Source organism: Paramisgurnus dabryanus, chromosome 5 (assembly GCF_030506205.2).
Source record: "Paramisgurnus dabryanus chromosome 5, PD_genome_1.1, whole genome shotgun sequence".
Lineage (NCBI taxonomy): Eukaryota > Metazoa > Chordata > Actinopteri > Cypriniformes > Cobitidae > Paramisgurnus > Paramisgurnus dabryanus.
This window is the reverse complement of record NC_133341.1, coordinates 11,002,201-11,027,528: the sequence shown is the minus strand read 5'-3', so window position 1 is coordinate 11,027,528 and position 25,328 is coordinate 11,002,201. Positions and strand designations below refer to the sequence as shown.

Below are 25,328 nucleotides of genomic sequence, written 5' to 3'. Positions count from 1 at the left end.
ACCACTGTTAGTTACCTGCCCAGGGACTACAGGTGAAAATTAGCAACTTTTGCTACAACCTGGCTCGAGAGAAGTTCTCTTGTTTTTTTAACAAGTTTAATGTTTAATTGTGCGTTGTCCCTGTTTCAAATAAATACTTTCCATTCCATTCCATTCCAACCACTCATCCAATGAGATGGCCATTTAATTTCCTGCCTTGATATTACGCACTAAGTAAGAAAATACAGTCACTTTCTGCAGTGAATATTAGGTAAAATAGTATGCAACTTGAACAATAATCATGTACAAAAATCATGGTAGAAATGATCACAAACTTTATGTTTGCAGGAGTGCATGTCTTTAAAGGGCACATATTATGCCCATTTTTACAAGATGTAATATAAGTCTCAAGTGTGCCTAGAATGTTTCTGTGAAGTTCCAGCTAAAAATACCCTACATACCATTTGTTACAGCATGTCCAAAATGCCACTATTTGGATGCGAGCAAAAAAGCGCTGTTTTCATGTGTGTATCTTTAAATGCAAATAAGCTACAGCTCCTCAATCCCTTACCAACAAACAGTGAGCGCTTTGGTTATATTCTGATTCCTGTAAATACAGTCGGAGACAAAAGTATATTTATTTGCATTAGCGCTACAATGTGCTAACAAACAAATTTAGAAATTTTTAGGTAAAATGAACCTGTCAGTCAGTGGCTGTTGGCAGGGCTTTGTTTGTGTGACATCACAATAACAAGAGAATCAAAACAGTATGTCTAATGAGACTGCTCTGGTTCAAAGGGGATTAAAAAAAAAATGCACTGTAGGGTTGCTGTGTTCACACAGTACTACCAATACACATTTATGTCCAAACACCTTATAAAAGTTGATTTTGCATAATATGTGCCATTTAAGTGTCTGTTTTAGTCATTTTTTATTCTCTTCTTCCCTTATGGACCCTCTTTAATTCAGGAGTGTTCCAAAACAAGAAGTAACACAAAAGCAAGCAAACTGCACATTCTACTCGTGTCTCTGACTCACCTTCTCGGTCCAGCACAGTGGGATTGTGAGTGCTGACTCGAGGTCTGCAGTCCAATTCGTTCTGGTCCAATCTCTGTTTGTCCTCTTGATGTGCGGACTCATGCACAGCTTTAATTTGGTGCTGGAACATGGCAAAACCACTCAACGAAGGACCGACAGGAATGCCAGTGTGACCAAATGGAGATGAAACCTAAACAACCATTTAGAAATATGTACAGATTCAATGTAAAGTCTGTAAATAATGTAAAGTAGCAAAACCTGATTAAATACAAAAATTTGACATGTTAGCTGAGGAAATAAGTGTTACAGTTTCAAAAAAGATGATTTTCTTCATTAAAACATTATTTCATTCTTATCAGCCAATCAGGGCCAAGTTTGATTGTTAGATTAAGTAGATCAAATCTATTTCACAGCCACCCCGAAAATTAGACAGACGTGCCAGAGCCTCCGAGCAGCCCAACTGATCAGCCAGCAAGGTTCCCACACAAAATTTACTCAAGTTCAAGGGCACATGGAAAATCAATTGACATTGTTGATTATTTTGCTGACTGCCGCAGATTCGAATCACAGCACGTGATTTGCGGAGGTGGAGGCTAGACTCACATAGCGGGATGGCTGGGCCCTGTTTCTGTCCACAGGGGTATAGTTGAATGATAAGTGGGGGAAGGGGTTCTGTGGACTGACCATTGGGGGAATGGTGGCAGCCCGCTTCTGTAGCTGCTGCACGTCGAAAATTTTGGGTGAGGACACAACCACTGAGCCCGAAGTGGCAAGCAAAGAAGGCTTCTCCAGAGAGAAAAGTCTGTCAGAAAAAAAATGAGATTAAAAAAACATTTAAGCAACTTGTACAGTACTCAACTAAAAAGCTAGATCTATGCCTTTATTCACACTGCATGCAAATCCAATTTGCTTCGTTTAGGACTGACGGTATATGGGTCAATGACGTGACGTTAATTATTTTGTGTCCGTATGGATAAATTAAATGTAAAATGGTTAAAATTTCAAAATAAATTTGCACATCACTTGCATACATTCCCTTTTTTGAGGACCAAGTCTAAAGCTTTTACATTTTATTTCATTTTGAAAGAACATTTGGGGGATAATTGCAAAATTGTCAATGTGGTGTAACCAGTCTGTGTCATTTGGTGCAACTAGTATTTTTTTAAATTAAACTATAAATAAATTCATAAAAAATGTGAGTTCTAGTTTAGTTTAGTGTAATATGATTTTTTACATACATTTTTACATCATTTGTCAAAGATTATTTAGAAAACAGAGCTGTGTTCAGCATATATCAGGAAAAATACTACAAAAATGCATTCAAATTTAAATGAAGAAATAACTAATACAATTATATTTTACAAATTCTTTTTTTTTTTGGATAATTACGCTTACATGCCATCAAGGTGGATCAAATATTTAATATTTCTCATTCTTTGGCACAATTGCCGAAGACACCATTTGACATTTTCAGGTCCATTCAGTCTTAATGATGCAAATGTAATTTTTTATTGCAAAAAATGAACATAAATACACTATGTGAATTGAAATAAACCTGATGCATGCTTTTAAAACAAGTTTTTTTTTTTTTTTTTAATAATTAATTTCTCATCTTTCCAGACCGTTTTTGTCACTGACCCATATATATTATTATTTGTTTTAAAAATGATTAGTGGTTGGCTGAGATATATATATATATATATATATATATATATATATATATATATATATATATATATATATATATATATATATATTAATTTCATTCAATATCAAATGGCTTGTGATGTCAGTGAAAGATGCAAGGAGAGCGAGAAAAAACTTCCATACTACAAAATAAAATAGAGAGTAAGGTGCAACAGTCATTAAGATAAAAATATTAATTTAAGATTTTTATAGTAGTGTGTTTTGAGTGTGCATTGTACCCGGTATCCTTTTTTGGAGTAAAGTACATGCATTCGTATTGTATGCGGCAAGCTTTAACGGTCACAAATGTGATGTTACAGCTTAAGCAGTTAATTGTCCACGATTATGTAATATCATATGTCAAGTGTACCTTCTTATGTGTTGAAGTCTGCATGCAAATCCATTTTGTAATAGATTGGACGACTATTACAAATTAAAATATGATTTGATGATACAAATATGATAGCAATTATCCTCACCACATATCTCGAAATACTCTACACTTACATCTGACTTCCATTTCTCCTTTCTCTCCGCTCACTAACACCAAACTTATTAAGCTTCTCTGCACCCACTCCACCACACGCCCCCTTGATTCAATACCCTCCCAGTTATTACAGGCCATTTCAGACATGCTCACACCAGCACTTGCAAATATCATCAAGACCTCCCATTCCAACGGCACATTTCCATCCGCTTTCAAGTAGGCCCTGGTCACACCACTACTTAAAAAACCAAGCTGAACCCCTCTCTTACTGACAGTTACAGACCCATCTCACTTCTTCCGTTCATTGCGAAAACATTTGAGAGAGCTGTTTTTAACCAAGTATCCTCCTTTGCTCGCAATCAAGTAGGCCTAGGGTGTTCTGAGAAATAACGCTCTCCACTGGCGTAACCGGTATAAGTCGCTACTTCTCACTTACAGAACTTTTACTGGGACTGCACCAGCATACTTTCACACCTTCATACATTCTTTCTTTTTCTCTCAACAGGTATTGTTTCGGAATAGTGAACTTGTATCTGGTTATAAGCACCATTTGTATTATTGCCTCCCTATGAGACATAGCTTTTATTGTTTCCGAATCTTTGTAAGTCCCTTTGGATAAAAGCATCTGCTAAATGTAATAGATAATAAAAAATCTAAATAGATTTTAGTAATTCTGTTAAATCAGCAAATGGAACGCAACTATGTGTGGAAAAAAATAGAAATTTCTGTCACATGGATGTGGTTAAGATTGTAGTTGTAAACATAGGATTGGATGGTGTTACAAAATGGATCTGAGAGAGATTCTGCTGTGGTTTTATACCTCTGTCGGTCAGGTTCAGCCTCCACGTCCTCATCTGCACTGCAGGTGGCGCTAGAGTCATTATCCGAGTGGTGCTGCTCGCCCGGTTTCTCCTCTTTATCTTTGACCTCAGGCTCAGTCTTAACCTGCACCTGTCCTCTTTCCCCAACTGGAGCGGTCATCTCCACATCCTGCGGCTCGCTCTTTGGATGGATTTGTGTTTCGTACGTGACACGTGCTCGTTCTTCCTGAGGAAGCCCATCTCCTGCACCACTTTCTGGGCTCTTTTCCACTTTCACTCGAAACTCGCTGTAAGGAGCTTCTTGACCCTTGGCATCTCCTGTGGGGCCTTTGGTTGCTGAGGCGTCCTGTTCCGAGGTGACGTCCACAGCAGAGCTAGCATGCGTTACAGAATCTGCAGATTTAGCTGGATCTGTTTGAGGGGGAGACGGTGCGCTCTCTGTGTCCGAACTGTTATCAGGACCTGAGGAGAAGAGAAGAGATGTAAGGGGTAAAACTTAAGTGAAGTTTACCTATTTATTAATACGAGCCATCACATTCTCTAAACTCTTCATTATTGTGAACACAGAATATAACAATTAAAACCCATTTGAATCTCAGCTACTGAAACGCAAAGATAGAAAAGCTGAAAACCGAAATATTTCTGCCTTGACAGAACACCGCCATCATTTGAGTTCACCGTCGCTTCACACAATCAAGCTAATGCACTTCTAGACAGCAGCCGTCATTTGGCTAATCGCAATTTTCCACTGCTGGACCACAGGAAACCACTACATATAAAATACACAGTAATAATATTGATAGGTCCCACTACTTCTGTATCGCCAAGGCAGCACTAATCTGAATTTATCACTTTTTGTTAAGATATATATGTCTATAAATCTTAACCATATAGCTGGCCCTGAACAAGGGAACTCCCTGTTACAGATTTACTAAAATATTCATGTTACTGGAATAACCTTACATGTCTTTACACACAAACAAAAGCGTACAATGTACTACACCTGTCTGCATCAGAGAAAGCAAGTGAAACAGCACATATCCAACTAAGCAACTATCCCTCTTTCAGTGCATACAAGTTATTTTCTGTGCGAATATTCTTCTTCCAACTCTCTGTTTCTCTGTCTATCAGACAGCAGTGAATGCTAACCCACTTTGCTTCAAGTACATCAGGCACTACTCCAAAAAAACAGATAGGGGAGGGAGAGAGAGAGAGCGGTTATAGGAAGGGAAAGCTGGAATAAGAACAGCAACAACCGAAAAACAAGTAACCAAGCAAAGCAGACTTGGGCAGAAACCTTAAGGGCTATTTTTCTTACCAAAATCCATGTAATTATTTAAAGCCCTATAATGCAATGGAGCAGGGAATTATACAATAGAGTGGGTGAAAGAAACAGCGAGGGAGTGAATTAAGAAAGAGATGGAGGATAAATAGAGTGATTCACTAAAGCAAGCAAACAGGCGAGTAATGGCACAGAAAGTGGTTAAAGACACCGTTTATACAGGTCCTCTAAATTGATTGGACAGGTAGCATTACAAGAGTACTGATACTGTATTTCTGTAACAGCACTGGGACATTTCAAACTATTCGCTTCATTTCACTTGTATGTGTTCTGTGTATTTTACTTGCCCGACAACACAGTCAACATTTCATCTTGCATTGGCTTCTGCAAACATCCGAAGCACTTTTACACCGAAAAACAGAACAGGATAAAGATGGCCCACCTGCGTTAACAGCTCTAAAATATTCAATATTAACTTATACAAACTTTTGGTACAACCTCAAGTAAAAATTCAGAAAAACATGGGAAGGGCGGTCACAACATATCAAATGCAGTAAAGTACTTGATTTCTTTCCAACGCACTTTTGAGGCTTTAAAGCCAGAGGACATTTACATAAGAGCCAGCCTGGCAGTCAGAATTAGTCCAGATCTCTTATCCCTTCTGTACATTCCCTCTTCTTTTCATTCTCATTTCTTTGTGTTTCTGCATTATTCAACCTCTCTTCCTATCCTATTCATCCGTTTCTCCACATCCTTCCCTCATTTGCTTCTGATTCGCAATCATTAAGAGTACAAACAGAAGTAGAGAGAGGATGTTGACCTCTGTGGCAACGCGCTGCGGTTTGGGCTTTTGCTGTCAGATCTAATCAAACGCACTGCAGTCAGACAGGTCAGCACACTGCACTATTGTGCTCTCACTTTATCCCTTCTTTTTCTGTGTCAGTCCTGCCTTAACATTACAGTCCGGGCGATTCTCTTCATGTGGAATGAACGGTCCATGGGTTCATGGATCAGAGAGAAAGAGACTGGCAGCAGTGGGTGTCCGGGTGCTTGGTTGTCCCTTAAAGCTTATTTTGAAACAAGACAGCGGTTTAAAGTAGGGATGTCCAATTATGCAATTTCCCGTATTCGATGATCATTTAAATTAATGATCAATCAATCGAATAATCGTTTACAGTAACGGTACATTCACACTGGGCGTAAGCGTTAACGCTTAACGGAAGGCTTGTCTGAAGCGTGGCCAACAGCCAATCACTGTGGCCGCAACACAAGCTCCGTTCTTCCATAAACGTAATTGGCTGGCTCTGCCTAGGTTATTTGCATAAGGCAATTTAATCTCGTAATGAAATATAATGACTAATAGACACAATAAACTCTGCCTCATAATGGGCACTTCGCACAGTCGGATGAAAGTCTGTGCGGCCGATCAGAGTGTAACGACAGTCAGTTAAGAGTTTACATTTTGGTTTCTTGTCAGAATTTAAGTTTTAAATTTTAATCTGTTTATTAAAAACGGCTTCTGGTCTCCTTCCCTGTGTATAGCACCGTTAGCAGCGTTGCTATGCTAATCTTGCAGACTTCCCTGAAGAGAGTCTTTGCTTTCAGTATCCTTGTTTGCATTTTCGGCAGCGGACCCTCTCAGATCCACTGTGGATGCCATTTCGTTGCGTTAGCAGCCAGCCTCGTCTCCAATGAGGTTAAAAAGCCCAAGTGTGTGTTTGGCATCGAGCATCATTGTGATCATGGGTAGTTTAACTTCTTCGCGTTTAACTTTTTTCACCAGCTGTGTATGTATTTTGCGCCGCCGCCGCGCACACGTGCTTGCTTTTTTGACAATCGTTAAGTTTTATCTATTTAATTCTTATCGACAATTAATTAATTGTTAACATCCCTAGTTTAAAGACAATATCGCAAAAAGAGATATCTTACCTTCACTCTCCTCGTCATCATCGTGCGTGGGGTCATTCTGTGACGGGTCTCGATTTCCACGGAGCCGCCCATAACCCTTTAAATGACAATATGAGGAGTACAGAAATCAGCAATATGAAAGTCTATTTAATCTAGGCTGATTGTCACACAATCAACTGAAAAACAATGACAGGATAAAACAACGAGACAAATTATACGAGAGAAACTATTAATGTTCAGATATCGTAATTTTGGTATACAAGTAAATCTTTACCTTGTGTTGCTGCAGTAGATTGTCTAAGTTGTGTCGCCTCTTATAGTTGAAATAGAAGTTCTTACACTGAGCTTCACTCTTTGTGCCAACCATCTTAGCAATGGCTGACCAGTTCCTACCATGTTCAACCAGCCCTGTATAGTAGGAAGAAAAACACAGAGAGCCATGAGGGAGTAGGAAAATAAGTTAAGCCTTATATATGTACTGTATAGTCAAAGCTTCAAGCACATGGCTACTGTACACTATGCTTCATGGTCCCCCCCTACAGCATGGGAGAAAATCATTTCTCCAGAACTACATCTGAACACATTATAAGAGATCCTGACACACCGGTATTAAATCATCACATGAGCCTGGTAGGGTTTCAGTCAGCAGTGACTATCCCATCCTTTCGGCCTCACTGCAGATAATCCTGCCAGCTCAGCCAGAAAGGATAAACTAGTTAAGACAGGACATGCATCAGGTTTAGGAAGCCTGATGAGCAGATTCAGTCTTTCTGATTACTCAGCAAGATCAGATTGCTAGTGTATTAACACAGTGTATTCCTTTGGGCTGCACAGGATAACCCAATGTCAATTAGCAACATGATCCTATCTGACAGAACACCGATCAGTTAACAGTTTGATACAAACAGATGACAAATTTTATGTTCTTCTGCCAGCGAGTCTGTCGTACTTCCCATACTTTCTGCTTCTGACATTTTTCTATGTAAAGCACTGCCAAAATAAACAGGACCATTAAAAGGGCAAGTTCGGTATTTTACACTTAAAGCCCTGCTTTCAGATTGTTTATGATGAAATAGAACGGTTTTGACTGAAATTTCACCTCCCACCTCTACAATGGCTGTATAGGTGCACAGGAACAATCCTTCCTAAAATGCATTAAACTTTTGTTTACAAAGACGCTAAACTCACCGAGTGGTCAGGGGTGTTCACTGATATGCTCACACAAAAATCGCTGCAAAAAATGCTTTCCAACAGGTTTTATGGTAGTTTTTGTCCAACTCCATTGACATGTATTAGATGTGCTGTGAGGTACGGTATTACTCCACCGCCTGGAACTTTGTTTATATTCTTGCAATTGGCAAAGGCGGATTATCGCCACCAACTGGGCTTGAGTGTCTATTATTCAAGCTCTCAGCGGAAGAATATACGGGTGTGAGGCGTTTGGAAAAATAGGTCCACAAGTTTACAACGAATGGTAAAACACCTGTTGGAAAGCATCTTTTGCAGTGATTTTTGTGTAATCATATCGGTGAACACCCCTGACCACTCGGTGAGTTTCACGTCTTTGTAAACGAAAGTTTAATGCATTTTAGGAAAGATTGTCCAGTGCACCTATACAGCCATTGTAGAGGTGGGGGCTGATACAACAAATGCCAGAAAATTCTCGGTCCAGCATCATCTGTCCAAATTTCAGTCAAAACCGTTCTATTTCATCACAAACAATCTGAAAACAGCGCTTTAAGTGTAAAATACCAAACTTGTCCTTTAAGCAGGTAGTGCACTATGGGCTGTTAGCATCCCACACAACAGCTCTCTTCATTTTTAACAACTATGTAAACTGAACATTAGTAGCATAGTTCTGGCATCATTGCTTGTCTAAAAATGCTGGGTTGTTTTAACTCAGGGTTGGGTCACTATTGGACAGAACATACAGCTGGGTTAAAATGACCCAACTGCTGGTTAAAACAACCCAGCAGTTTTGGGACATTTTAATCCAGTAGGGCGTTCTGTCCAATGGTGACTATTTTGCACCTGCTACTTCTGTTGGCTTCATATAACCTATTGTTTGCATGTCAAACAAAGCTCTTAACTGCTCAAAGCTCTGGATGTTCTTTATTGTCATTGAGGTTTCAAAGAGATTTACATAACAATTCCTCCCGAATGCTACAATAAATGTTGGCCACATTGTGCTAAAAAGGTGGCAACAGCTAGCATAGTGGTGCATAATGAAAGTGTGTGCGTGCTGTACTGAATAAGTATGAAGCAATTACATAAAAAAACATTTCAGTTAAAGATCAACCACCTTGAGCTATATCGGTTTATGACACGGGTTGATCTCAATTCAGCGCTACACAAAGCTGCTCTTTGTTATCTCCTCTCTCCTGCCCTTGTATGGCAGAGTAAAACCTGGATTATGCTTGGGTCCGCGCACCAAAAGTGACCTCATCTCGGTGCTTGTGGCTGTGGGCACTACCACCACAAACATTGCACACATTACAATTTTTGTCAGCTGCCTCAAGGCTTCAATCCCATTACACAATATTGTATAAAGGATAGCTGAGCAGATATACATGCACGCTACGCATGTTGAGCAAGAACTTATACAAATAAATGTTACAATCATGTTTTCGCAGTGACTTATTTCTGCTGTTTAGAAGCAGCATTCATATAAAAGTATGGGTCCACTACCTTTAGTGCATAAAAAATGTCCAAACAATACTGCCATCAGTTGTTTTCGAATGAATTTTACTGCAATAAGTTTCTTAAAAGTCAACAAAACACAGTTTAGAGCCAGAGTTGTAAAACAATTAGCCAATCCAGCTATCAGATCGGTCATGTTGTTTAGTCTACATCTTGTTTAGCACATTTATTTCGGAAGGTAAATGTAAAGTTCTCAAAACAACTCATTGCTTGTTCAGCTGATATTTTCTCCTCACTGCCACCTGTTGTTTTGGGGACCACTGCAAAGGGGAGAACAAACAACTCTCGAGGTGTGTACACCATCTGCAGTGGTTCGAAGCAGATTAAATGTGTGTAGGCTTAACTCCTTTAAACAATTACAAAAGATCTGTGTGGTCTTCAAGATAATTCAATACACTAATCTGACAAACACTGACAAACTTGTTCATTCTAAATCCAATAGCCAACTTAGAATAATGGTGTTTGTTGCAGTTTGATAAGTGTGAATTAACATTAATATGTTAGACTGTCCTCCTGCTAAACAGAACAGTACAGTGAAACCAAGGGATTAGGAGGAGCTGTGCAAAGACAAACAGTACAGTCTGCTGCAGATAGTGAGAGAAACACACACACACACCTTTGTGTTTGTCAAAGGATTAAACTTCCACTCTATTAAAGAGGCGACTAATAAGAACAAAGAAAAAGAAGAATATAAATAAATTGCACATAGATGACCACTTTCTGACCTTGAAACACTTCTGCAAACCCTTGAGCATTAAAAAGCACTAGGGTTAGTTTAAGTGTAAATGCTGCTGCACATTTAATTTTTCAGTAGTATAACCACTTACTGACATATTTTTGTCTTTCATCATGCGCGCATGCAAGTCTGTCTTTGTCATTATCATAGGACATAATCAGTACAGATCAGGACATAATCAGTGGGAAAGGCTCAGCGTATGCTGAAAACATGTTTATTAAAAAAGATTTCCTGTGTCTCATGATTGACTGTCCAAGCTTAAAGGAGGTGGACAGTAGCAGCAATGTATGACATCAAAATGACCAGCTCTATAAATTTGACATGTGGCTACTGGTCATTAAGGCCAAAGTATGGTCCATTTCATACGCGTACGTGAATATCCACATATAGTGCGCGCAACACAATTATCGTTTGAAACTTTAGAAGATGGGATTGGGCGGTATCGCAATATCTAAAAACAGTAAAGGTATGAGTTTCAATACGGCCATACCATCATAAAAACAATGCACTTATATAGCAAACAAGAATCAAATATTAAATATTTAATGCCTAAAAATGCATATGCGTGGTTGTCATCATATGACAGTGTGGACCAAACGAGAAGGAAGAGGCGGTAAATACCGACGAGGCAATTTGCAAATTGTGCAACAAAAAGGTCACAGCGAATGGGTCTATTTGCACTTTTTTATAAGCTGCTCTTTGTTATTAAAAGTTGTGTTCGGGTGGTGTGATTTACTTTATTTGTGCGCGCGACTGCGCGTCTCTTCGCCAAAACTGTTCTGGATATTTATGTTAATTTAATTCTATTTGACTGTTGTATTAAACTTTTATAAACTGCTTATTGTTGCTAATAAAAGTTGTTTATATTGTTGTGCATGTTATTTTGTTACTGTTTCAGTATTAGCGTTTGGTATTCAGTTTCCAAAGGGTTTAGGCACAAGCCAACAGTTTGGGACGCTGTCTGAGCCTAAAGTCATAATTTTATAATTATTCACAGTAATACCGCATACAGAGGTAAAATAGGGATGAGGTTTGATAGTACCAAAATCTGGATACCGCCCAAGCCTATTAGAAGAATACACGCATACTGTAAGGGCAGTAAACCCAGCATACATTGTACGTGTAGGTCGCGAATGGGTGTACTGGAAAATGTAGCATGTAACCTAGGAGATGCATTGCATTTTGTCACAATGTGCATGCGTTGAACGTCTCTGTACACTTTTAGTCAAATAACTTTGCTTTGCAAGGGTTGTATACTCAACCATGCACGTACGTTTGCGTACACATAAAAAACAGACTATACTATGGAATTTACATAAAAACTACTTGACTTACAATTACTTCAAGTAAAAAAACCTCTAGTGTAAAAAAAAATAAACCCTCCAATCTCACAGTCCTTCCTAAGCCAGTAACACAACTAGTCAAAAACACAAACCAGTAAATAATTCAACTGGTTTGTTCAATGCACAAACTTTTTTTTTCTCAGGGCATTACTGCTGTCACAGGGACACAGCGTGCGGACACAGCGTACAGACACCGAAGCAGAACTTAACTGAAAAAGTAGTTTACAGCAAATTTCAGAAAACTAAACATTGGGTCTCATTCATTAAGCATGCGTATTAGGGCTGGAACGACGCGTCAACGTAGTCGATTACGTAATTTCGTCGATTTGCCGGAAATGCGTTGATGCGTCGCACTGTTTACATTTCGAAATGAAGGTGGCTTCAGCTCCGACCGGGTGATACAAGTGTAATACCAAACAGCCAGTTTTTTGCGAATACGTGCGCAGATATTACAGAAGCTCGTCTGGTTAGGTATTCCTGACATGCATTTATTTAAAGTAACAGCAGCGTAAGTAAACCCTGTTTATAAAATATTAGAAGATCATACTAACTAAACTTGTTTTACACCCGGAATTTAAGAAAAGTTAAATGTTAAAAGTTAATGCTAAATGAGAACGCAGTACTACTGATAGTAATAATATTAACAGTAATAATATAATCATTACATTTTATATAAGGGGTTCATGAATCACAATTAACTTATTTTTACTTCAGTCTGAACTAATGCTGAGTTAATGCATAAACTCATAAACTAATGTTTAAAATATTAATATGTGCCTATTTTATTGTTTAAGGTGAATAATGCCCCTTTTAAAGTGGCACTGCCACTTTATTTTTCATGTTGAAAATTTTGGTTTGTGTATTTGTTTAATTGAGAAAATGCTTAAATAAAGTGTTGGCATTAATGGCAGATGTTACATTTATTATTTGTTGGTGAATTATATGTATAAAAAATAATTGGACTATTCGATTAATCGATAAAATAATTGATAGATGAATCGATTAAAAAAATAGTCGATAGTTGCAGCTCTAATGCGTATACACAAATTTGTGCGCGAGATGTACGTACGGATGTTTTCACGAACGAATCGTGATTCAACAGAAACTTTCGTATCAAAATGTCTTCTAAATGTACGCAAAAATTCAAGAAAACCTAAAACCACTCGTACGCTATAATCAAATATTCGGCTATAATTATAATGTTTTTAATAATGTAGATATACAATTCATGATTATATTTTATATTATAATATTTTGTGTACTACATATTATTATACATGATCTATATCATTATTATATACATTATATTGTACTTGATTATAGCCTACTTATTTTGTCTACACATATATAGAAGATGCACGTAATGACAAATCTTTCCTTCCTCACTTTTTAAATCTCTATGAAAGTGTCTGCTTAATGACTAATGTAAACGTCATCCAAATGTCAATCCCTTAATCTCCTGTCTGTTTTATTTTGGATTCAGACACGTGTCTCTGTCAATATTAATTAAAAGTCATATTTATAAACACATTAAATACTTATTTAATGTAACTCCAGCTCAGGCTTCCTACAGCGACAACAAAACCTCCCAAATAAAATCTGCAAAGCAAAACAGAACTTTACAGATAAAAAATATCATCATGGATGATTTTCGAGCACTTTTACTTCTACGACAAACTGCTCTAAAATTTTCTGTGGACCTGCGCTGCGGAAAACCCTTATATGTAGCTGGATTAGGCGTGTTTTATGCAAATTATCAGAACACCTGTGTGTACGCATGTGTTGTGAATTAGGCAGAAAGTTTTCTTGAGAAGTTCAAGTGTGCGTATAAATACGAAAAACGTATGGAATTATTAGTGAATAAGACCCAATGCTATTTATTACAACTAACAATTTTAATAATGCAATTAAATGCAAATGACAAACATATATAGAAACTATACATTTTGGCCATTTATGTCTATATAACACTACATTAAAATCTATACAATTTATAGAAAGTGAATTGTTCCCAAAAAGCTTTTCCTAAAATGCTCAACTAAGCCTATGTTGGCACTCTGAGATATGTATTCCTAAACACACCACTCGTCACTAATCCGGTGTTTCTTTGCAATATTCCAATAAATGGTGTATCCTGTAAAGTTTATCATGTCACTTTACATTCATCTGTACATACAGTCCTGATCTCAACATATTACTAGGGTTCAAACCCTCACCCAATAAGTGACAATATGCGAAACAACATAAGATAGAAAAAAGTGGGGTGGCATGTACATGTGTGATAATGAGATCAGACTCAGTCAACTGAAAATCAGAGAAGAAAAGAGGGAGTGGAGGGAGAGCGCAAGTATGAAGTATCAGTCGAGCAGTACCTTTTTTGGCGATCTCCATCTCCTCCTCCGTCCAGCGAGATGTCTCTCCAGCTTCAACTGCGCCTGCAGCGACACACACACTCAATGTTAGCGATAGTAAACTCTGCTAGCATTACACGACACGACTCATCGCGTGGCCGGTAAGTCTATCCGTTTATACTTTGGGGGGGCTGCAGAGTCCTCTCTCTTTTAAGATCTTCCCTGCCCTGCCTCGTCTTCTCTTGCGAGTGAGTTTGATTTCTGTTCTCAGCCTCGTTTAGCGCTTTTCTTCCCTTGTGCTTGCTGGATACAACTAAACCGTCTCGCCTCACTCTCCCTCTCTCAGTCAGACGATCTCAACCAGACAGTGGAGGAGTGCAGAAGCACCACCCTTCTGGGTCTAAGACCAACACATACTCGCTCACCCATATCATTAGGCAGTCGGTCTCATAACAGTAGCTGAGCTGTACGGAGCGGCACAACAACCCCTCCCTACGTAATTTCCACTCAATCTACAGTGAGCGAGTGAGAAAGACAGGGATAGAGAGAGAGAGAGACGAAATGAGAGAGAGAGAGAGACATACTGTGCTCTCTCTCCTCCCGCCCTTTTCCGAGGGTCTCCTTGAGATTGACTAAACACTAAGATAAATTTAGCACAGCGTGAACCCCTGACATTTACATGAGAGTGCGAGCGTGTGCGCAGTGTTTAGATGACTTGCTCTCCGTGTCTCCACTGAACTCTCCAAATAAACGTCTCTTCTTTGACCCACAAGACGTTGTTTACATTACCTCCTGACCTGTGTTATATTCATAAGCTTGTAGCGTTGATCATGGTTTAGACATGGAATCCATTAAGGATCTGAAGCATATACCCAAAACTCTTTGCTGCTTTAGAAATGCACATAAACACAGAGAACTTCTAGATAAACTGAGTTGGGCTTCTCTGAAAAAAGGGCATTACACAGTAATCTCATACATCCATAAGGTCTTGAGGTTTAATAGTATTACTGGTGCATCAGTTCCCACTATATTCAGCAGGAGGGAGTAGAAAAGATACGGTGTGGTAATCATACTCTGCTGACTGTGTTTCAAATGTAATTAACACTATTTACCTTGTGCTGATGACTCGTAATTTGTTTAAAAATGGTACCCACACTTAAATAAAACAATCAGACTTTCATTTCCCATTCACTTTAATCAAACTCCCCCTGAGACTTGCAGAGTTTACCTGCCTCTCATTATTGTCTCCATGGTGATTCCTCCACCCACTGTCACCACGGCAACATAAACTCTGAGACCTTGAGTTTGCCGTTGCATGGCAGAAAAAGAGGGTTTCCGAGATAGGAAGGAATGGACAAACAATCTCTCCAAGAAAGTAAGAGAGATGGAGCTAAAGTGGAAAACAATAGCTAAAGAGCAGATGAGAGGAGACAAGAGGTTGCAAAGAAATAAACACTGAAACTAAAAAAAGAAGATCTGGATGTCATAACAGTGAGAGAAGAAAAGAAAAGTAGCCCAGAAGAGCTGTTGTTTTTCTGAGATCACCACACTCGGTTAACCATTGGACGATATTTCTTCTGCAGAACTGAACTGACCAGTAGACTTTCACAATTCACTTGTCATAATATGAAAACTTAATTGTGGAGTCGGTATGCAATAACTAATCAAATAATCGATTAAAATCCTTGAATGAAAATAGTGTTTAACAAATATCATTATCGATTAGTTTGGTCAGTGATGTCACTCGCACAACAACCCATCACAACACACAAGCTCTCCATGTTTATACAGCACGTGGTAAAGGGCAAAGTGAGTTACATGACTATATGAGACAGCACGATGCTAGATATGACGATGACAAAAGCGCAGTGTTTGTTAATTTAAAAGTTTAATTGCTTTGTTTAAAAAAAGTTACTTATTTTAAGTCTTTGTTTGGAGCAGAGGTGCCTGACTCATTTATTAGTTGATGCAGCCTAATTGACCTATCGCTAAGCTCCGCCCCTCGAATGCAGATGGACAATTGCAGTTGAGTATCAGTTGCGCTCGGGACCGGAACTCAGACAACTTAATGTTTCAGCATTGTAAGATCTGAAGCTTACATCCATTTTATTTTGCTTTTGCAGCCAAAATGGTATAATAATGTGCCTGGGGTACTTATAACACCAATCCCAGGTATCTTGGGAGGATAGGCCACAATTTCACAATATGGCTGCTTTGACAGGAAGTAGGGAATACATACTTCCTGTTGCACCACTACAATCGCCACTCAATATAATAATGGACTGACAGCAGCCCAAACATGAATCTACTTGTCATAAATAACAATAGGAGATATTGTCCGTTTGGGTGTTAGTTTAGGCCATCACAGATGACCAGATTATTCTCATATTGACAGAGGACCAGATCACAATTAAGGAGGTTGCACACCGGGCATGAAGCACAGTGCCGCGCCATGTATCTAAAAATCGAAAACATTATTTTCTATGGAAGTACACAAGCCGGCGACACCTGGTGACCACTGTCCACTGTGACTCTGGACGCTGCTCAAATCCCTGCGTGCCACAGAGCGCCACTTACATACTTTAACATTAAAAACACCCTTTTTTTAATCATTAACAAATAACTAAAGCATATTTTGCATTTGAAAATAGACTTCAAACCGGATGTGCCGCTTTTTGCCCGATAACTTTTGGAATCACAATTAAACACACCAAACGCAGAGCCAGCAGACAGACATAAGCATACAAATACCTTTGTGTGTAGATAATAAAATAAAGGAGCATTTTTTACCTCGTGTGTCTGTGCTGGGTATGGGTGCAGGTTTTCCAGGTTCTCGTACAGGTTTCTGCACTGGCTCAGGTTTAGAGGGAGTTGTCGGCTCTGGCATAACTAGCACACACAAACACATAAGCACAAACTTAGGAAATGTGATTAAGTTAGTTTGTTTGGATGAACTTAGTTAAAAAAAATGAATAAATGATTTAAGTGCTTCTGTGCATCATTGTATGATTCATTATCTACTGAATTAAACACAAACACCATAAGAAATATCTTAAATGCACTTCAAGTCTCTTGATATTAAAAAGTTTAACAAAATGCATAAAGGGGTCATATGATGCGATTTCATGGTTTCCTTGGTTTTTGGAGTATAAAAAAAACATGTTAGTGTTATGTTATGTACATATAGAAGATCCATTAAGTCACAAAAATGAAAGTCTCAACCCCAAAGAGATATTCTTTCTTAAAGTGAATGTTCATCCACGCCTTCCCAAAACACCTCAACACGCCTTCCACTTATCTACATCACTGCGTTGAAAGATTTGCATCACAACTAGGGCTGTGACGATAACCGCGTCATCGTCATCACCGCACTTTTTTATATTTTCATTATTTATTTTGCTGGTGAAAGTTCTGTATGATATGAACTATACACAAAAGTCATTGTTAATCATAATTTACTGTCTTCCATCCTGTGTTCAGGGCTTCTAGAGGAAAAAAACGCTTTCTGCGCAAGGGGGAGGGATTAAACATATATAGGGGTTTATTATGTGCGCGTGTCTTATTATTGTTATTTAATCACTTAGTTTCAGTACTTGGTGTCTACAGAAAATGTTCAATTAAATACACACAAATAGCCTACTGTCACGGGCGCAATCTTCTTAAACATGAAGCCATTACTTTAAGAAGGTGTCCGGGCAGAATGAAATGCGTGTTGGTGATGATAAGAATAGCATAATTATTTAAAACTATAATGGGCCTAAAATGCCAACTATAGTTATGAAGGCTAGGGCGATCGGCTGTAGACCTATATGTCTGACTATCGTAGCGAGGAAATGCCACTATCTAAAATCACATCTTTTGATGATTAACTATCATGTTGCGTTTGTCGGACTTGGGAGCACCAAACATACCTTTAGTAAAGCATAAAACTTCAGCCCAGAAGCGACAGTTGGAAATCTTCAAGACTTTTGCGAGATGAGCGAAGTACCAAAGGGACAGCACAGCAGTCGGACAGGTGAGCGCTAACATACTGACAGCGTGACTCGCTAATGGTTTAAACTAATTTCTCCAGCTCGGGATAAAAAAAACTCTTATTACGTTCTTGATTATGTAAATGGGCAGCAGAAATGTAAAGCATTGATTGGAGTATCTATAAGTTTTGCGCAGTTATTTACGGTATGATGCAATAGGCTATTTCGTTTCGTATTTGCTTTGAAAAATTCTAGTGAAACATATTAACTATAGTAACATGAAATAGTATTTATTTTCGATATCTTTTGAGTTTAATATAAATTATGGAACAGTTTTTGTCATTGGTTGTAACCCATTTTAATGTGCAATAAATTATTTAACGTTCAACCAGTTGCGTTTGGAGGAATGCGTTATATGCACGGAGTGTTACCCGAAAAACACTCTAAAAATGTCTAAAGAAATTGGAATCAAGGTTTTGCTTACAAGAAACAATGTTAAGCTCGACATGTTCTGTCTAGTTTTTTTCTGGTTGCTATTTTATGATATGTATTGTACAAAATGGGTTATAAACAATGACAAAAAATTATATAATTCCTATTACGTTCAAAACATGTATATAAAAAGCTATGGAAATACATATTATTTCATGTTTTTAATAATAAATAAGAATACTGTTCCCCGATGCTTTGCCGGGGGGTGCGGGGGGGGGTCTGGTTTGGGGTCGCTTGGGCTTTGGGGGGGTTACTGTTGTGCGGTTAACCGCATAACCGCGTGATTTTTTATGCTTCACCACGGTGAGAAAAAAATCCTAACCGTCAAAGCCCTAATCACAACGCCCAAACGTATCGCAAAGAAAGAAGACATAACTTGCTGTCGAGATGCTGTGCTTTGGTAACTGATATTCCATATGGTAAGGGGCATAACATTTGCTTGAGGTATTCGACCAATCAAAACACCCTGGATAGCAGCCCAATCAGAGCACACCATGCTTTTCAGAAAGATGAGCTTTGTAAAAAATCTATGCGTTTCAGAAAAGGTGTGGCATAGAGGAGCAACAATAATGTTAGGTATGTGGAAAATAATGCTTATTTTTTATCTTAAACCGCGTAAACGCATTGCATTACCCCAAATACACAAAATAATTCTAGTGTGTTGACATGTAAAAGTTTGGTCTGAAATTTTGGGTAATGGTATAAAAATGTCTCATAATAACCTAAAGCCCAATATATGCTTTTGTGTCAAGAGTATTGCATAGGCAACAGATATACATATACCCTACAACAGTGTTCTTCATTGTGCGGCTCGGCAAGCTTTAATTTGTGGCTTGCATGGCGGTAAATAATACAGTGATATGATCATGCAGGCATGCGCTTTTTCTGTCTTTTCTGCTCCGGACGCTAACTTTGTTAGAAAACCATACCTATTAGATCAAGATGCACGTCGAGAAGCATGTTCAATTGCATGCAGCGCTTGCACAGAGCGATTGTCATATGACATCAAAGTACCGTGAGATAAGACTGCTTGTTATGCTTTCGAATTGCTCTCGCGGCACATAAATGTCACTCGCCAATCGTTCTGTGCAGTGGCGCATGAAATTACGCAAAAGGTGGCCCCCTGTTTGGGGGGCACTGCATAAGCATATTATAAGAATGCTTAGCATTAAAATCCTGTTTTTGTCATTAAGGGAAATCATAAGTTTGACTGGTAAATGATAAAGAATGATTTGCCCTTTTATTTATTGCATTGCAACAGATTGACAGATTATTAAGCAGACATGCTATTTATGACTGGATGTAACTTTTGATGAAGGCGCTTCCTATTTACCCTGACCTATCAGTGTGGCTCTCATGAAAAAAAATAGTGAAGACCACTGCCCTACAACGTAGCCTGACACACACTTCCCCAAAAATTTAACAACGTGTTAAGTCTACGTGTACTGCAAACGTTGTGATTGGTCTGCTGGAACTTGGGTTAAGAAAACCTGTGATATATAGCATCGCATTTTCCATTTGTGATGGTAAAAACAAAGATGGACCAATGCTGTAACAAAGGTTTCTATTTATTTGCTGCCATCACTGCTGGTGCTTCTATAACCACGTACAAAACAAGCTGCTGCTTCCTCTGCTTTTGCCTTGATACTGTGTATACACCAGTACATGTCCGGTGACACTACCTACAACGCAGAGGTAAAAATGAAAACTGACTTGTAACCTACAGCGTAGAGTATGGCGTAGGTCTGACGCAGACGTAAACGTCAGTCTCATTTCACACTTTGTCAACCATCTCTGTAAATCATTCAGTGTGCACGCTTTTTGGAGTAAAACACAAAATTTAAATCAAATTTAAACAAATAATAAAGAACCAGCATGAATGACTCTTTACAAATCAGGCATCATCCCAGTAGTGTGTATCAATGTTACCTGGTTCAGGTGGAGGTGGAGGCTGTTCCTCAGGCACCACTGATGCAGCCTCATTATTGGCCATGGAGCGAGTGGTGATGCGGCCCTTGCGACGACCCTGGCTGTTAGCTGTTTTGCGGCCACGTGGTGTGCTCTGCTCCTTACCCTCCTCCTCCTCTCCCTCACACTTCTCTTTTTCTTTGCTAATGTCCCTGTGGCAATATAGATAAGAAACAAAGAGTTAAAATAACGAAATCCATTCAAAAATACATAAGGCAAACCGAACAGCGGTTACAAGCCTAAACTGTGTGCGAGTCTCCCTCATAATCTTGTTACTTGCCTTGCAATATATGCAGTGCCTAAATGGTTTGATATATTAGCCTCAAAACTGAGTTTTTATAACAGGGGCACACCCAGATCACATCACCGCCTCAACGTTTATTCAAAAATGTCAAAAATTCAAATTTAATCCATGAATAATTCCAAACGTTTTTGAAATCTTGGAAGTGGCATAACAGATCCAGAGTAAGATCCTGAGCCAGAATGTGTCTGCAAATCCAAATGTTAATGACCTGAAGCTTCAATTGCAATAAAATTCATCTCACAAAAAAAACAGATCATGTCACTTACACACAAAATCACTGAGAAAGCAAATGTAATGTAGACTAGAAAAATATATTTTCTGTGGAAGCCACAATTAGTTTCAAAGTAGTTTCAGATCCACAGACTGCTATACAATTATTTTAAGAGCAATTATACCACTGATAAAGCTGTGGAGAGAGAGAGAGAGAGAGAGAGAGAGAGAGAGAGATAAATGCTGTGACACTCCTCTATGTAGATTCATTATGAAAGCTACACATTTTTCTTTCAGTAGTGATTGAATTAAGTCATCTGGTTGATTTAAAGGAACACATCACTGTTTCTCAATATTTTACTATGTTCTTTCCTCAACTTATAAAAATTAATACATACCTATCTTTATTCAATGGGTGCACTTAATCTTTGTACAGAGCGTCGTGATTGTTTTAGCATTTAGCCTAGCCCCATTCATTCCTTAGGATCCAAATAGGGATGAATTTAGAAGCCACCAAACATGGAAGTGTAAAAATACCATGTGCAGATTTTTAAGCAAATAAAAAATGAGAACTATATTGTATGGCGGAGGAGCACTTCGTTTGCAGCACTTCGACTTTGGCGCTCAGTAACATCACTCCTGACTGCTCCCCCTCTCGCTCAACCTTCCGTCAATATTACTGTGCCCGAGGTCGAAGTGTTGCAAACCAAGTGCTCTTCCGCCATACAATATAGTTTTCATTTTTATCCGCCAACGTTTTGTTTTGTGCCACCATACTTACTCGTGTAACTAAGCCTGTAAGAGTCTTTAAAAGGGAAAACAAGTGTTTTGCGGCTTCTAAATTCCTCCCTGTTTGGATCCAATGAATGGGGCTTGGCTAAATGCTAACACATTCACGATGTGCTGTACAAAGATTAAGTGCATGCATTGAAAAAAGAAAGGTATGTATTAATTTGTCTGAGGTAAGAACATAGTAAAATATTGAAAAACTGTGGTGTTTTAATAATATAAAAAAGGGTCCTTTTGATGATATGCAAACCTTTCTTTTTGCCACCTGATAGAAGACAACAAGCCAAACATGATTTTTAACATTGGTAAAACTGAGGCCATTAAGATGCCTGCTAAGCTCCAGACAGATTAATCTATTTGATGTGGATGTCAAAGAACCACAAATATTGGAAACCCACAACTGAAACAGTCATTTCCTAAAGAGGAGAAAAAGGAAAGAGCACCATATGTGCCAAAGTGGCACCTAACAAGTAAATGGTCCATTGCTATATTAAATTAAATAAATTGAATTGAAAAATTGATGTGTCATCATGATGCAAGCATCTTAATTTTAGATGACACTCGTGGGTAGCAGTGTGGCCAATTCTTACAGCTACCTAAGAGAAGGGAGGAGGGGGGCTTACTTAGATTCTTCTTTTTCATCTTTCTCTTCCTCTTCCTTCTTCTCCTCGTCCTCTTTCTTCTCAGATTTTTCTGCTTTGTCCTCTTCGTTCTTGTCCTCTGTCTTTTCTTCCTGCGAGGGTCGCGTTATCTGCTTTAAAGAACAAGAATCACAACACGAACAGCGATTAGACAGCTAAACTTTTCTGAAAGCATGCCCAGGTTTACGTGACAGGGAGTGAGGTGAAAAAAATATTTAGCAGTTAACCACAAGAGGTGTTAACACTTCAACCCTGCAATAAAGCAGAACAACAATTATCCATTAAACTCAGCAACCTCCAGCTCTGTGTTCCACACACATTATTGGCAGCCTTTTTCATTTCAAGACATGAACATTTTTTAGGAATCTACTTGAAAGTGTATTAGGTTACTTATTTTTTGGCTTTTCGTTTCTATAGATAAACTAAGAGAAATATGGTAATCTTTATATGCACACAATATTATGATTAATTCAGACGTTCAGGGAGACAATAAAGTAAAAGAGTGTTTAGAGCCAAAATCCACAAACATTACCCTAAAATAAATAAAGATTTTAAAATGGGAATTGTGTGTAAAGCATGAATGTAAAAATATTCTAGTAATATATCTGCTTTTGTCCAAATGCAGACTCTTGACGTTTTTTTAGCTTGGAAAACTGCTGGAGACCCATGAGCTTTTAAAATTTCAACATCTGTCAGTGTAACAGACACCACAAAACTGATCACACTTCAGTTTTAGCCAGGCAACAGACTGCAGCACATAGTCCAAGTCATTCCTGCTCTGGACTGGATCAGACAGAATTCCTGTCTGGTTACTCTCAACTCATCTGTCTCCATAATATTTTTCCCCATGCAGTCTCTTCACAATCCTTTCAGGTCTATTTTCCTAACAAGGCAAGTGAAAATCTTTGCTATTTTCTCAAACAATCTGACTTATGGCATGTGCAGAACGAAAAACAAATCTAATCGCTAATTTATTTGGACAACATAACTTAACTTTAACGTTAAAGTTCCAATAAAAGCTTAGCTTTTAGTGCTCATTGATAAAAGCATACACAATTAAAACTGCTTTTTAAAACGTTAAAGCTACATGACTGAAAGGGACAAACAGCATTTCAAAAGAATGGTTGGACAAATAAGCATGTAAGCATACTACGGCTGGGTGAGTCAAATCTTGTTATATTTGGGATGAATTGCGATATATAATATATACACTCACATAAAGGATTATTAGGAACACCTGTTCAATTTCTCATTAATTCAATTATCTAATCAACCAATCACATGGCAGTTGCTTCAATGCATTTAGGGGTGTGGTCCTGGTCAAGACAATCTCCTGAACTCCAAACTGAATCTCAGAATGGGAAAGAAAGGTGATTTAAGCAATTTTGAGCGTGGCATGGTTGTTGGTGCCAGACGGGCCGGTCTGAGTATTTCACAATCTGCTGAGTTACTGGGATTTTCAAGTACAACCATTTCTAGGGTTTACAAAGAATGGTGTGAAAAGGGAAAAACGTCCAGTATGCGGCAGTCCTGTGGGCGAAAATGCCTTATTGTTGATAGAGGTCAGAGAATGGGCCGACTGATTCAAGCTGATAGAAGAGCAACTTTGACTGACAATCACTCGTTACAACCGAGGTATGCAGCAAAGCATTTTTAAAGCCACAACACGCACAACCTTGAGGCGGGTGGGCTACAACAGCAGAAGACCACTACAAATAGGAAAAAGAGGCTATAATTTGCACGAGCTCACCAAAATTGGACAGTTGAAGACTGGAAAAATGTTGCCTGGTCCGATGAGTCTCGATTTCTGTTGAGACATACAGATGGTAGAGTCAGAATTTGGCGTAAGCAGAATAAGAACATGGATCCATCATGCCTTGTTATCACTTCATTGTTTTTTGAACATGACAATGAGTTCACTGTACTAAAATGGCCCCCACAGTCACCAGATCTCAACCCATTAGAGCATCTTTGGGATGTGGTGGAACGGGAGCTTCGTGCCCTGGATGTGCATCCCACAAATCTCCATCAACTGCAGGATGCTATCCTATCAATATGGGACAACATTTCTAAAAAAATGCTTTCAGCAACTTGTTGAATCAATGCCACGTAGAATTCAGGGCATTTCTGAAGGCGAAAAAGAGTCAAACACAGTATTAGTATGGTGTTCCTAATAATTCTTTAGGCGAGTGTATATCCTGATATCTTCCACAAGGTGGAATCCATTTTTTCTTGCAAGTAAATGCCTGTGGAATGTCACAATCTCCTTTAATTAAAACTTAAATCAAATGTGATAACAAGTGACAATATTGTTATTTTGAACAGGCATAGGGTGGCAATGAGATTTTATAAAACAAAGCAAGGAAACAACTAAAATGAGCAATAAAGTCTGGACTGTTGATATTAAGCGGTGTCTTGTGCGTCTTCATAAATGTAGAGGCCTATCATCAAGCAATGGACAATTCCAGTCAACCAATGTTTTAGTGAAAATTGCCACTTGAGTAGATAAGATCTTCTTCAGACTAACATTAGATGGGTGCAGTGCAGCAGTCAATGGCAATGGCGTTTTTCCGCCTACTTGTAGAGGGAGCAAGAGTGCTAATGACCCAAGGTTTTTTATCA

The 25,328-nt window shown here is 38.6% G+C and overlaps 1 protein-coding gene across 12 annotated transcripts in view; it reads right to left on the bottom strand.

Moving 5' to 3' along the window:
• Positions 1-25,328, bottom strand: part of ncor1 (nuclear receptor corepressor 1) — a 99,018-nt gene that overhangs the window by 30,494 nt on the left and 43,196 nt on the right. For 5 of the 12 annotated variants that reach the window (XM_065267253.2, XM_065267255.2, XM_065267264.2 and 2 more), the window contains 10 exons: positions 24,457-24,513; positions 22,689-22,819; positions 20,724-20,914; positions 17,122-17,220; positions 14,353-14,415; positions 7,476-7,609; positions 7,223-7,298; positions 4,011-4,473; positions 1,621-1,819; positions 1,018-1,207 (listed from right to left, as the gene is read on the bottom strand). In XM_065267253.2, coding sequence (XP_065123325.2) covers positions 1,018-1,207; positions 1,621-1,819; positions 4,011-4,473; positions 7,223-7,298; positions 7,476-7,609; positions 14,353-14,415; positions 17,122-17,220; positions 20,724-20,914; positions 22,689-22,819; positions 24,457-24,513 — 1,603 coding nt within the window. The remainder of the gene's footprint in view (positions 1-1,017; positions 1,208-1,620; positions 1,820-4,010; positions 4,474-7,222; positions 7,299-7,475; positions 7,610-14,352; positions 14,416-17,121; positions 17,221-20,723; positions 20,915-22,688; positions 22,820-24,456; positions 24,514-25,328) is intronic. The other 7 variants (XM_065267259.2, XM_065267261.2, XM_065267263.2 and 4 more) reach the window with 5 other exon arrangements.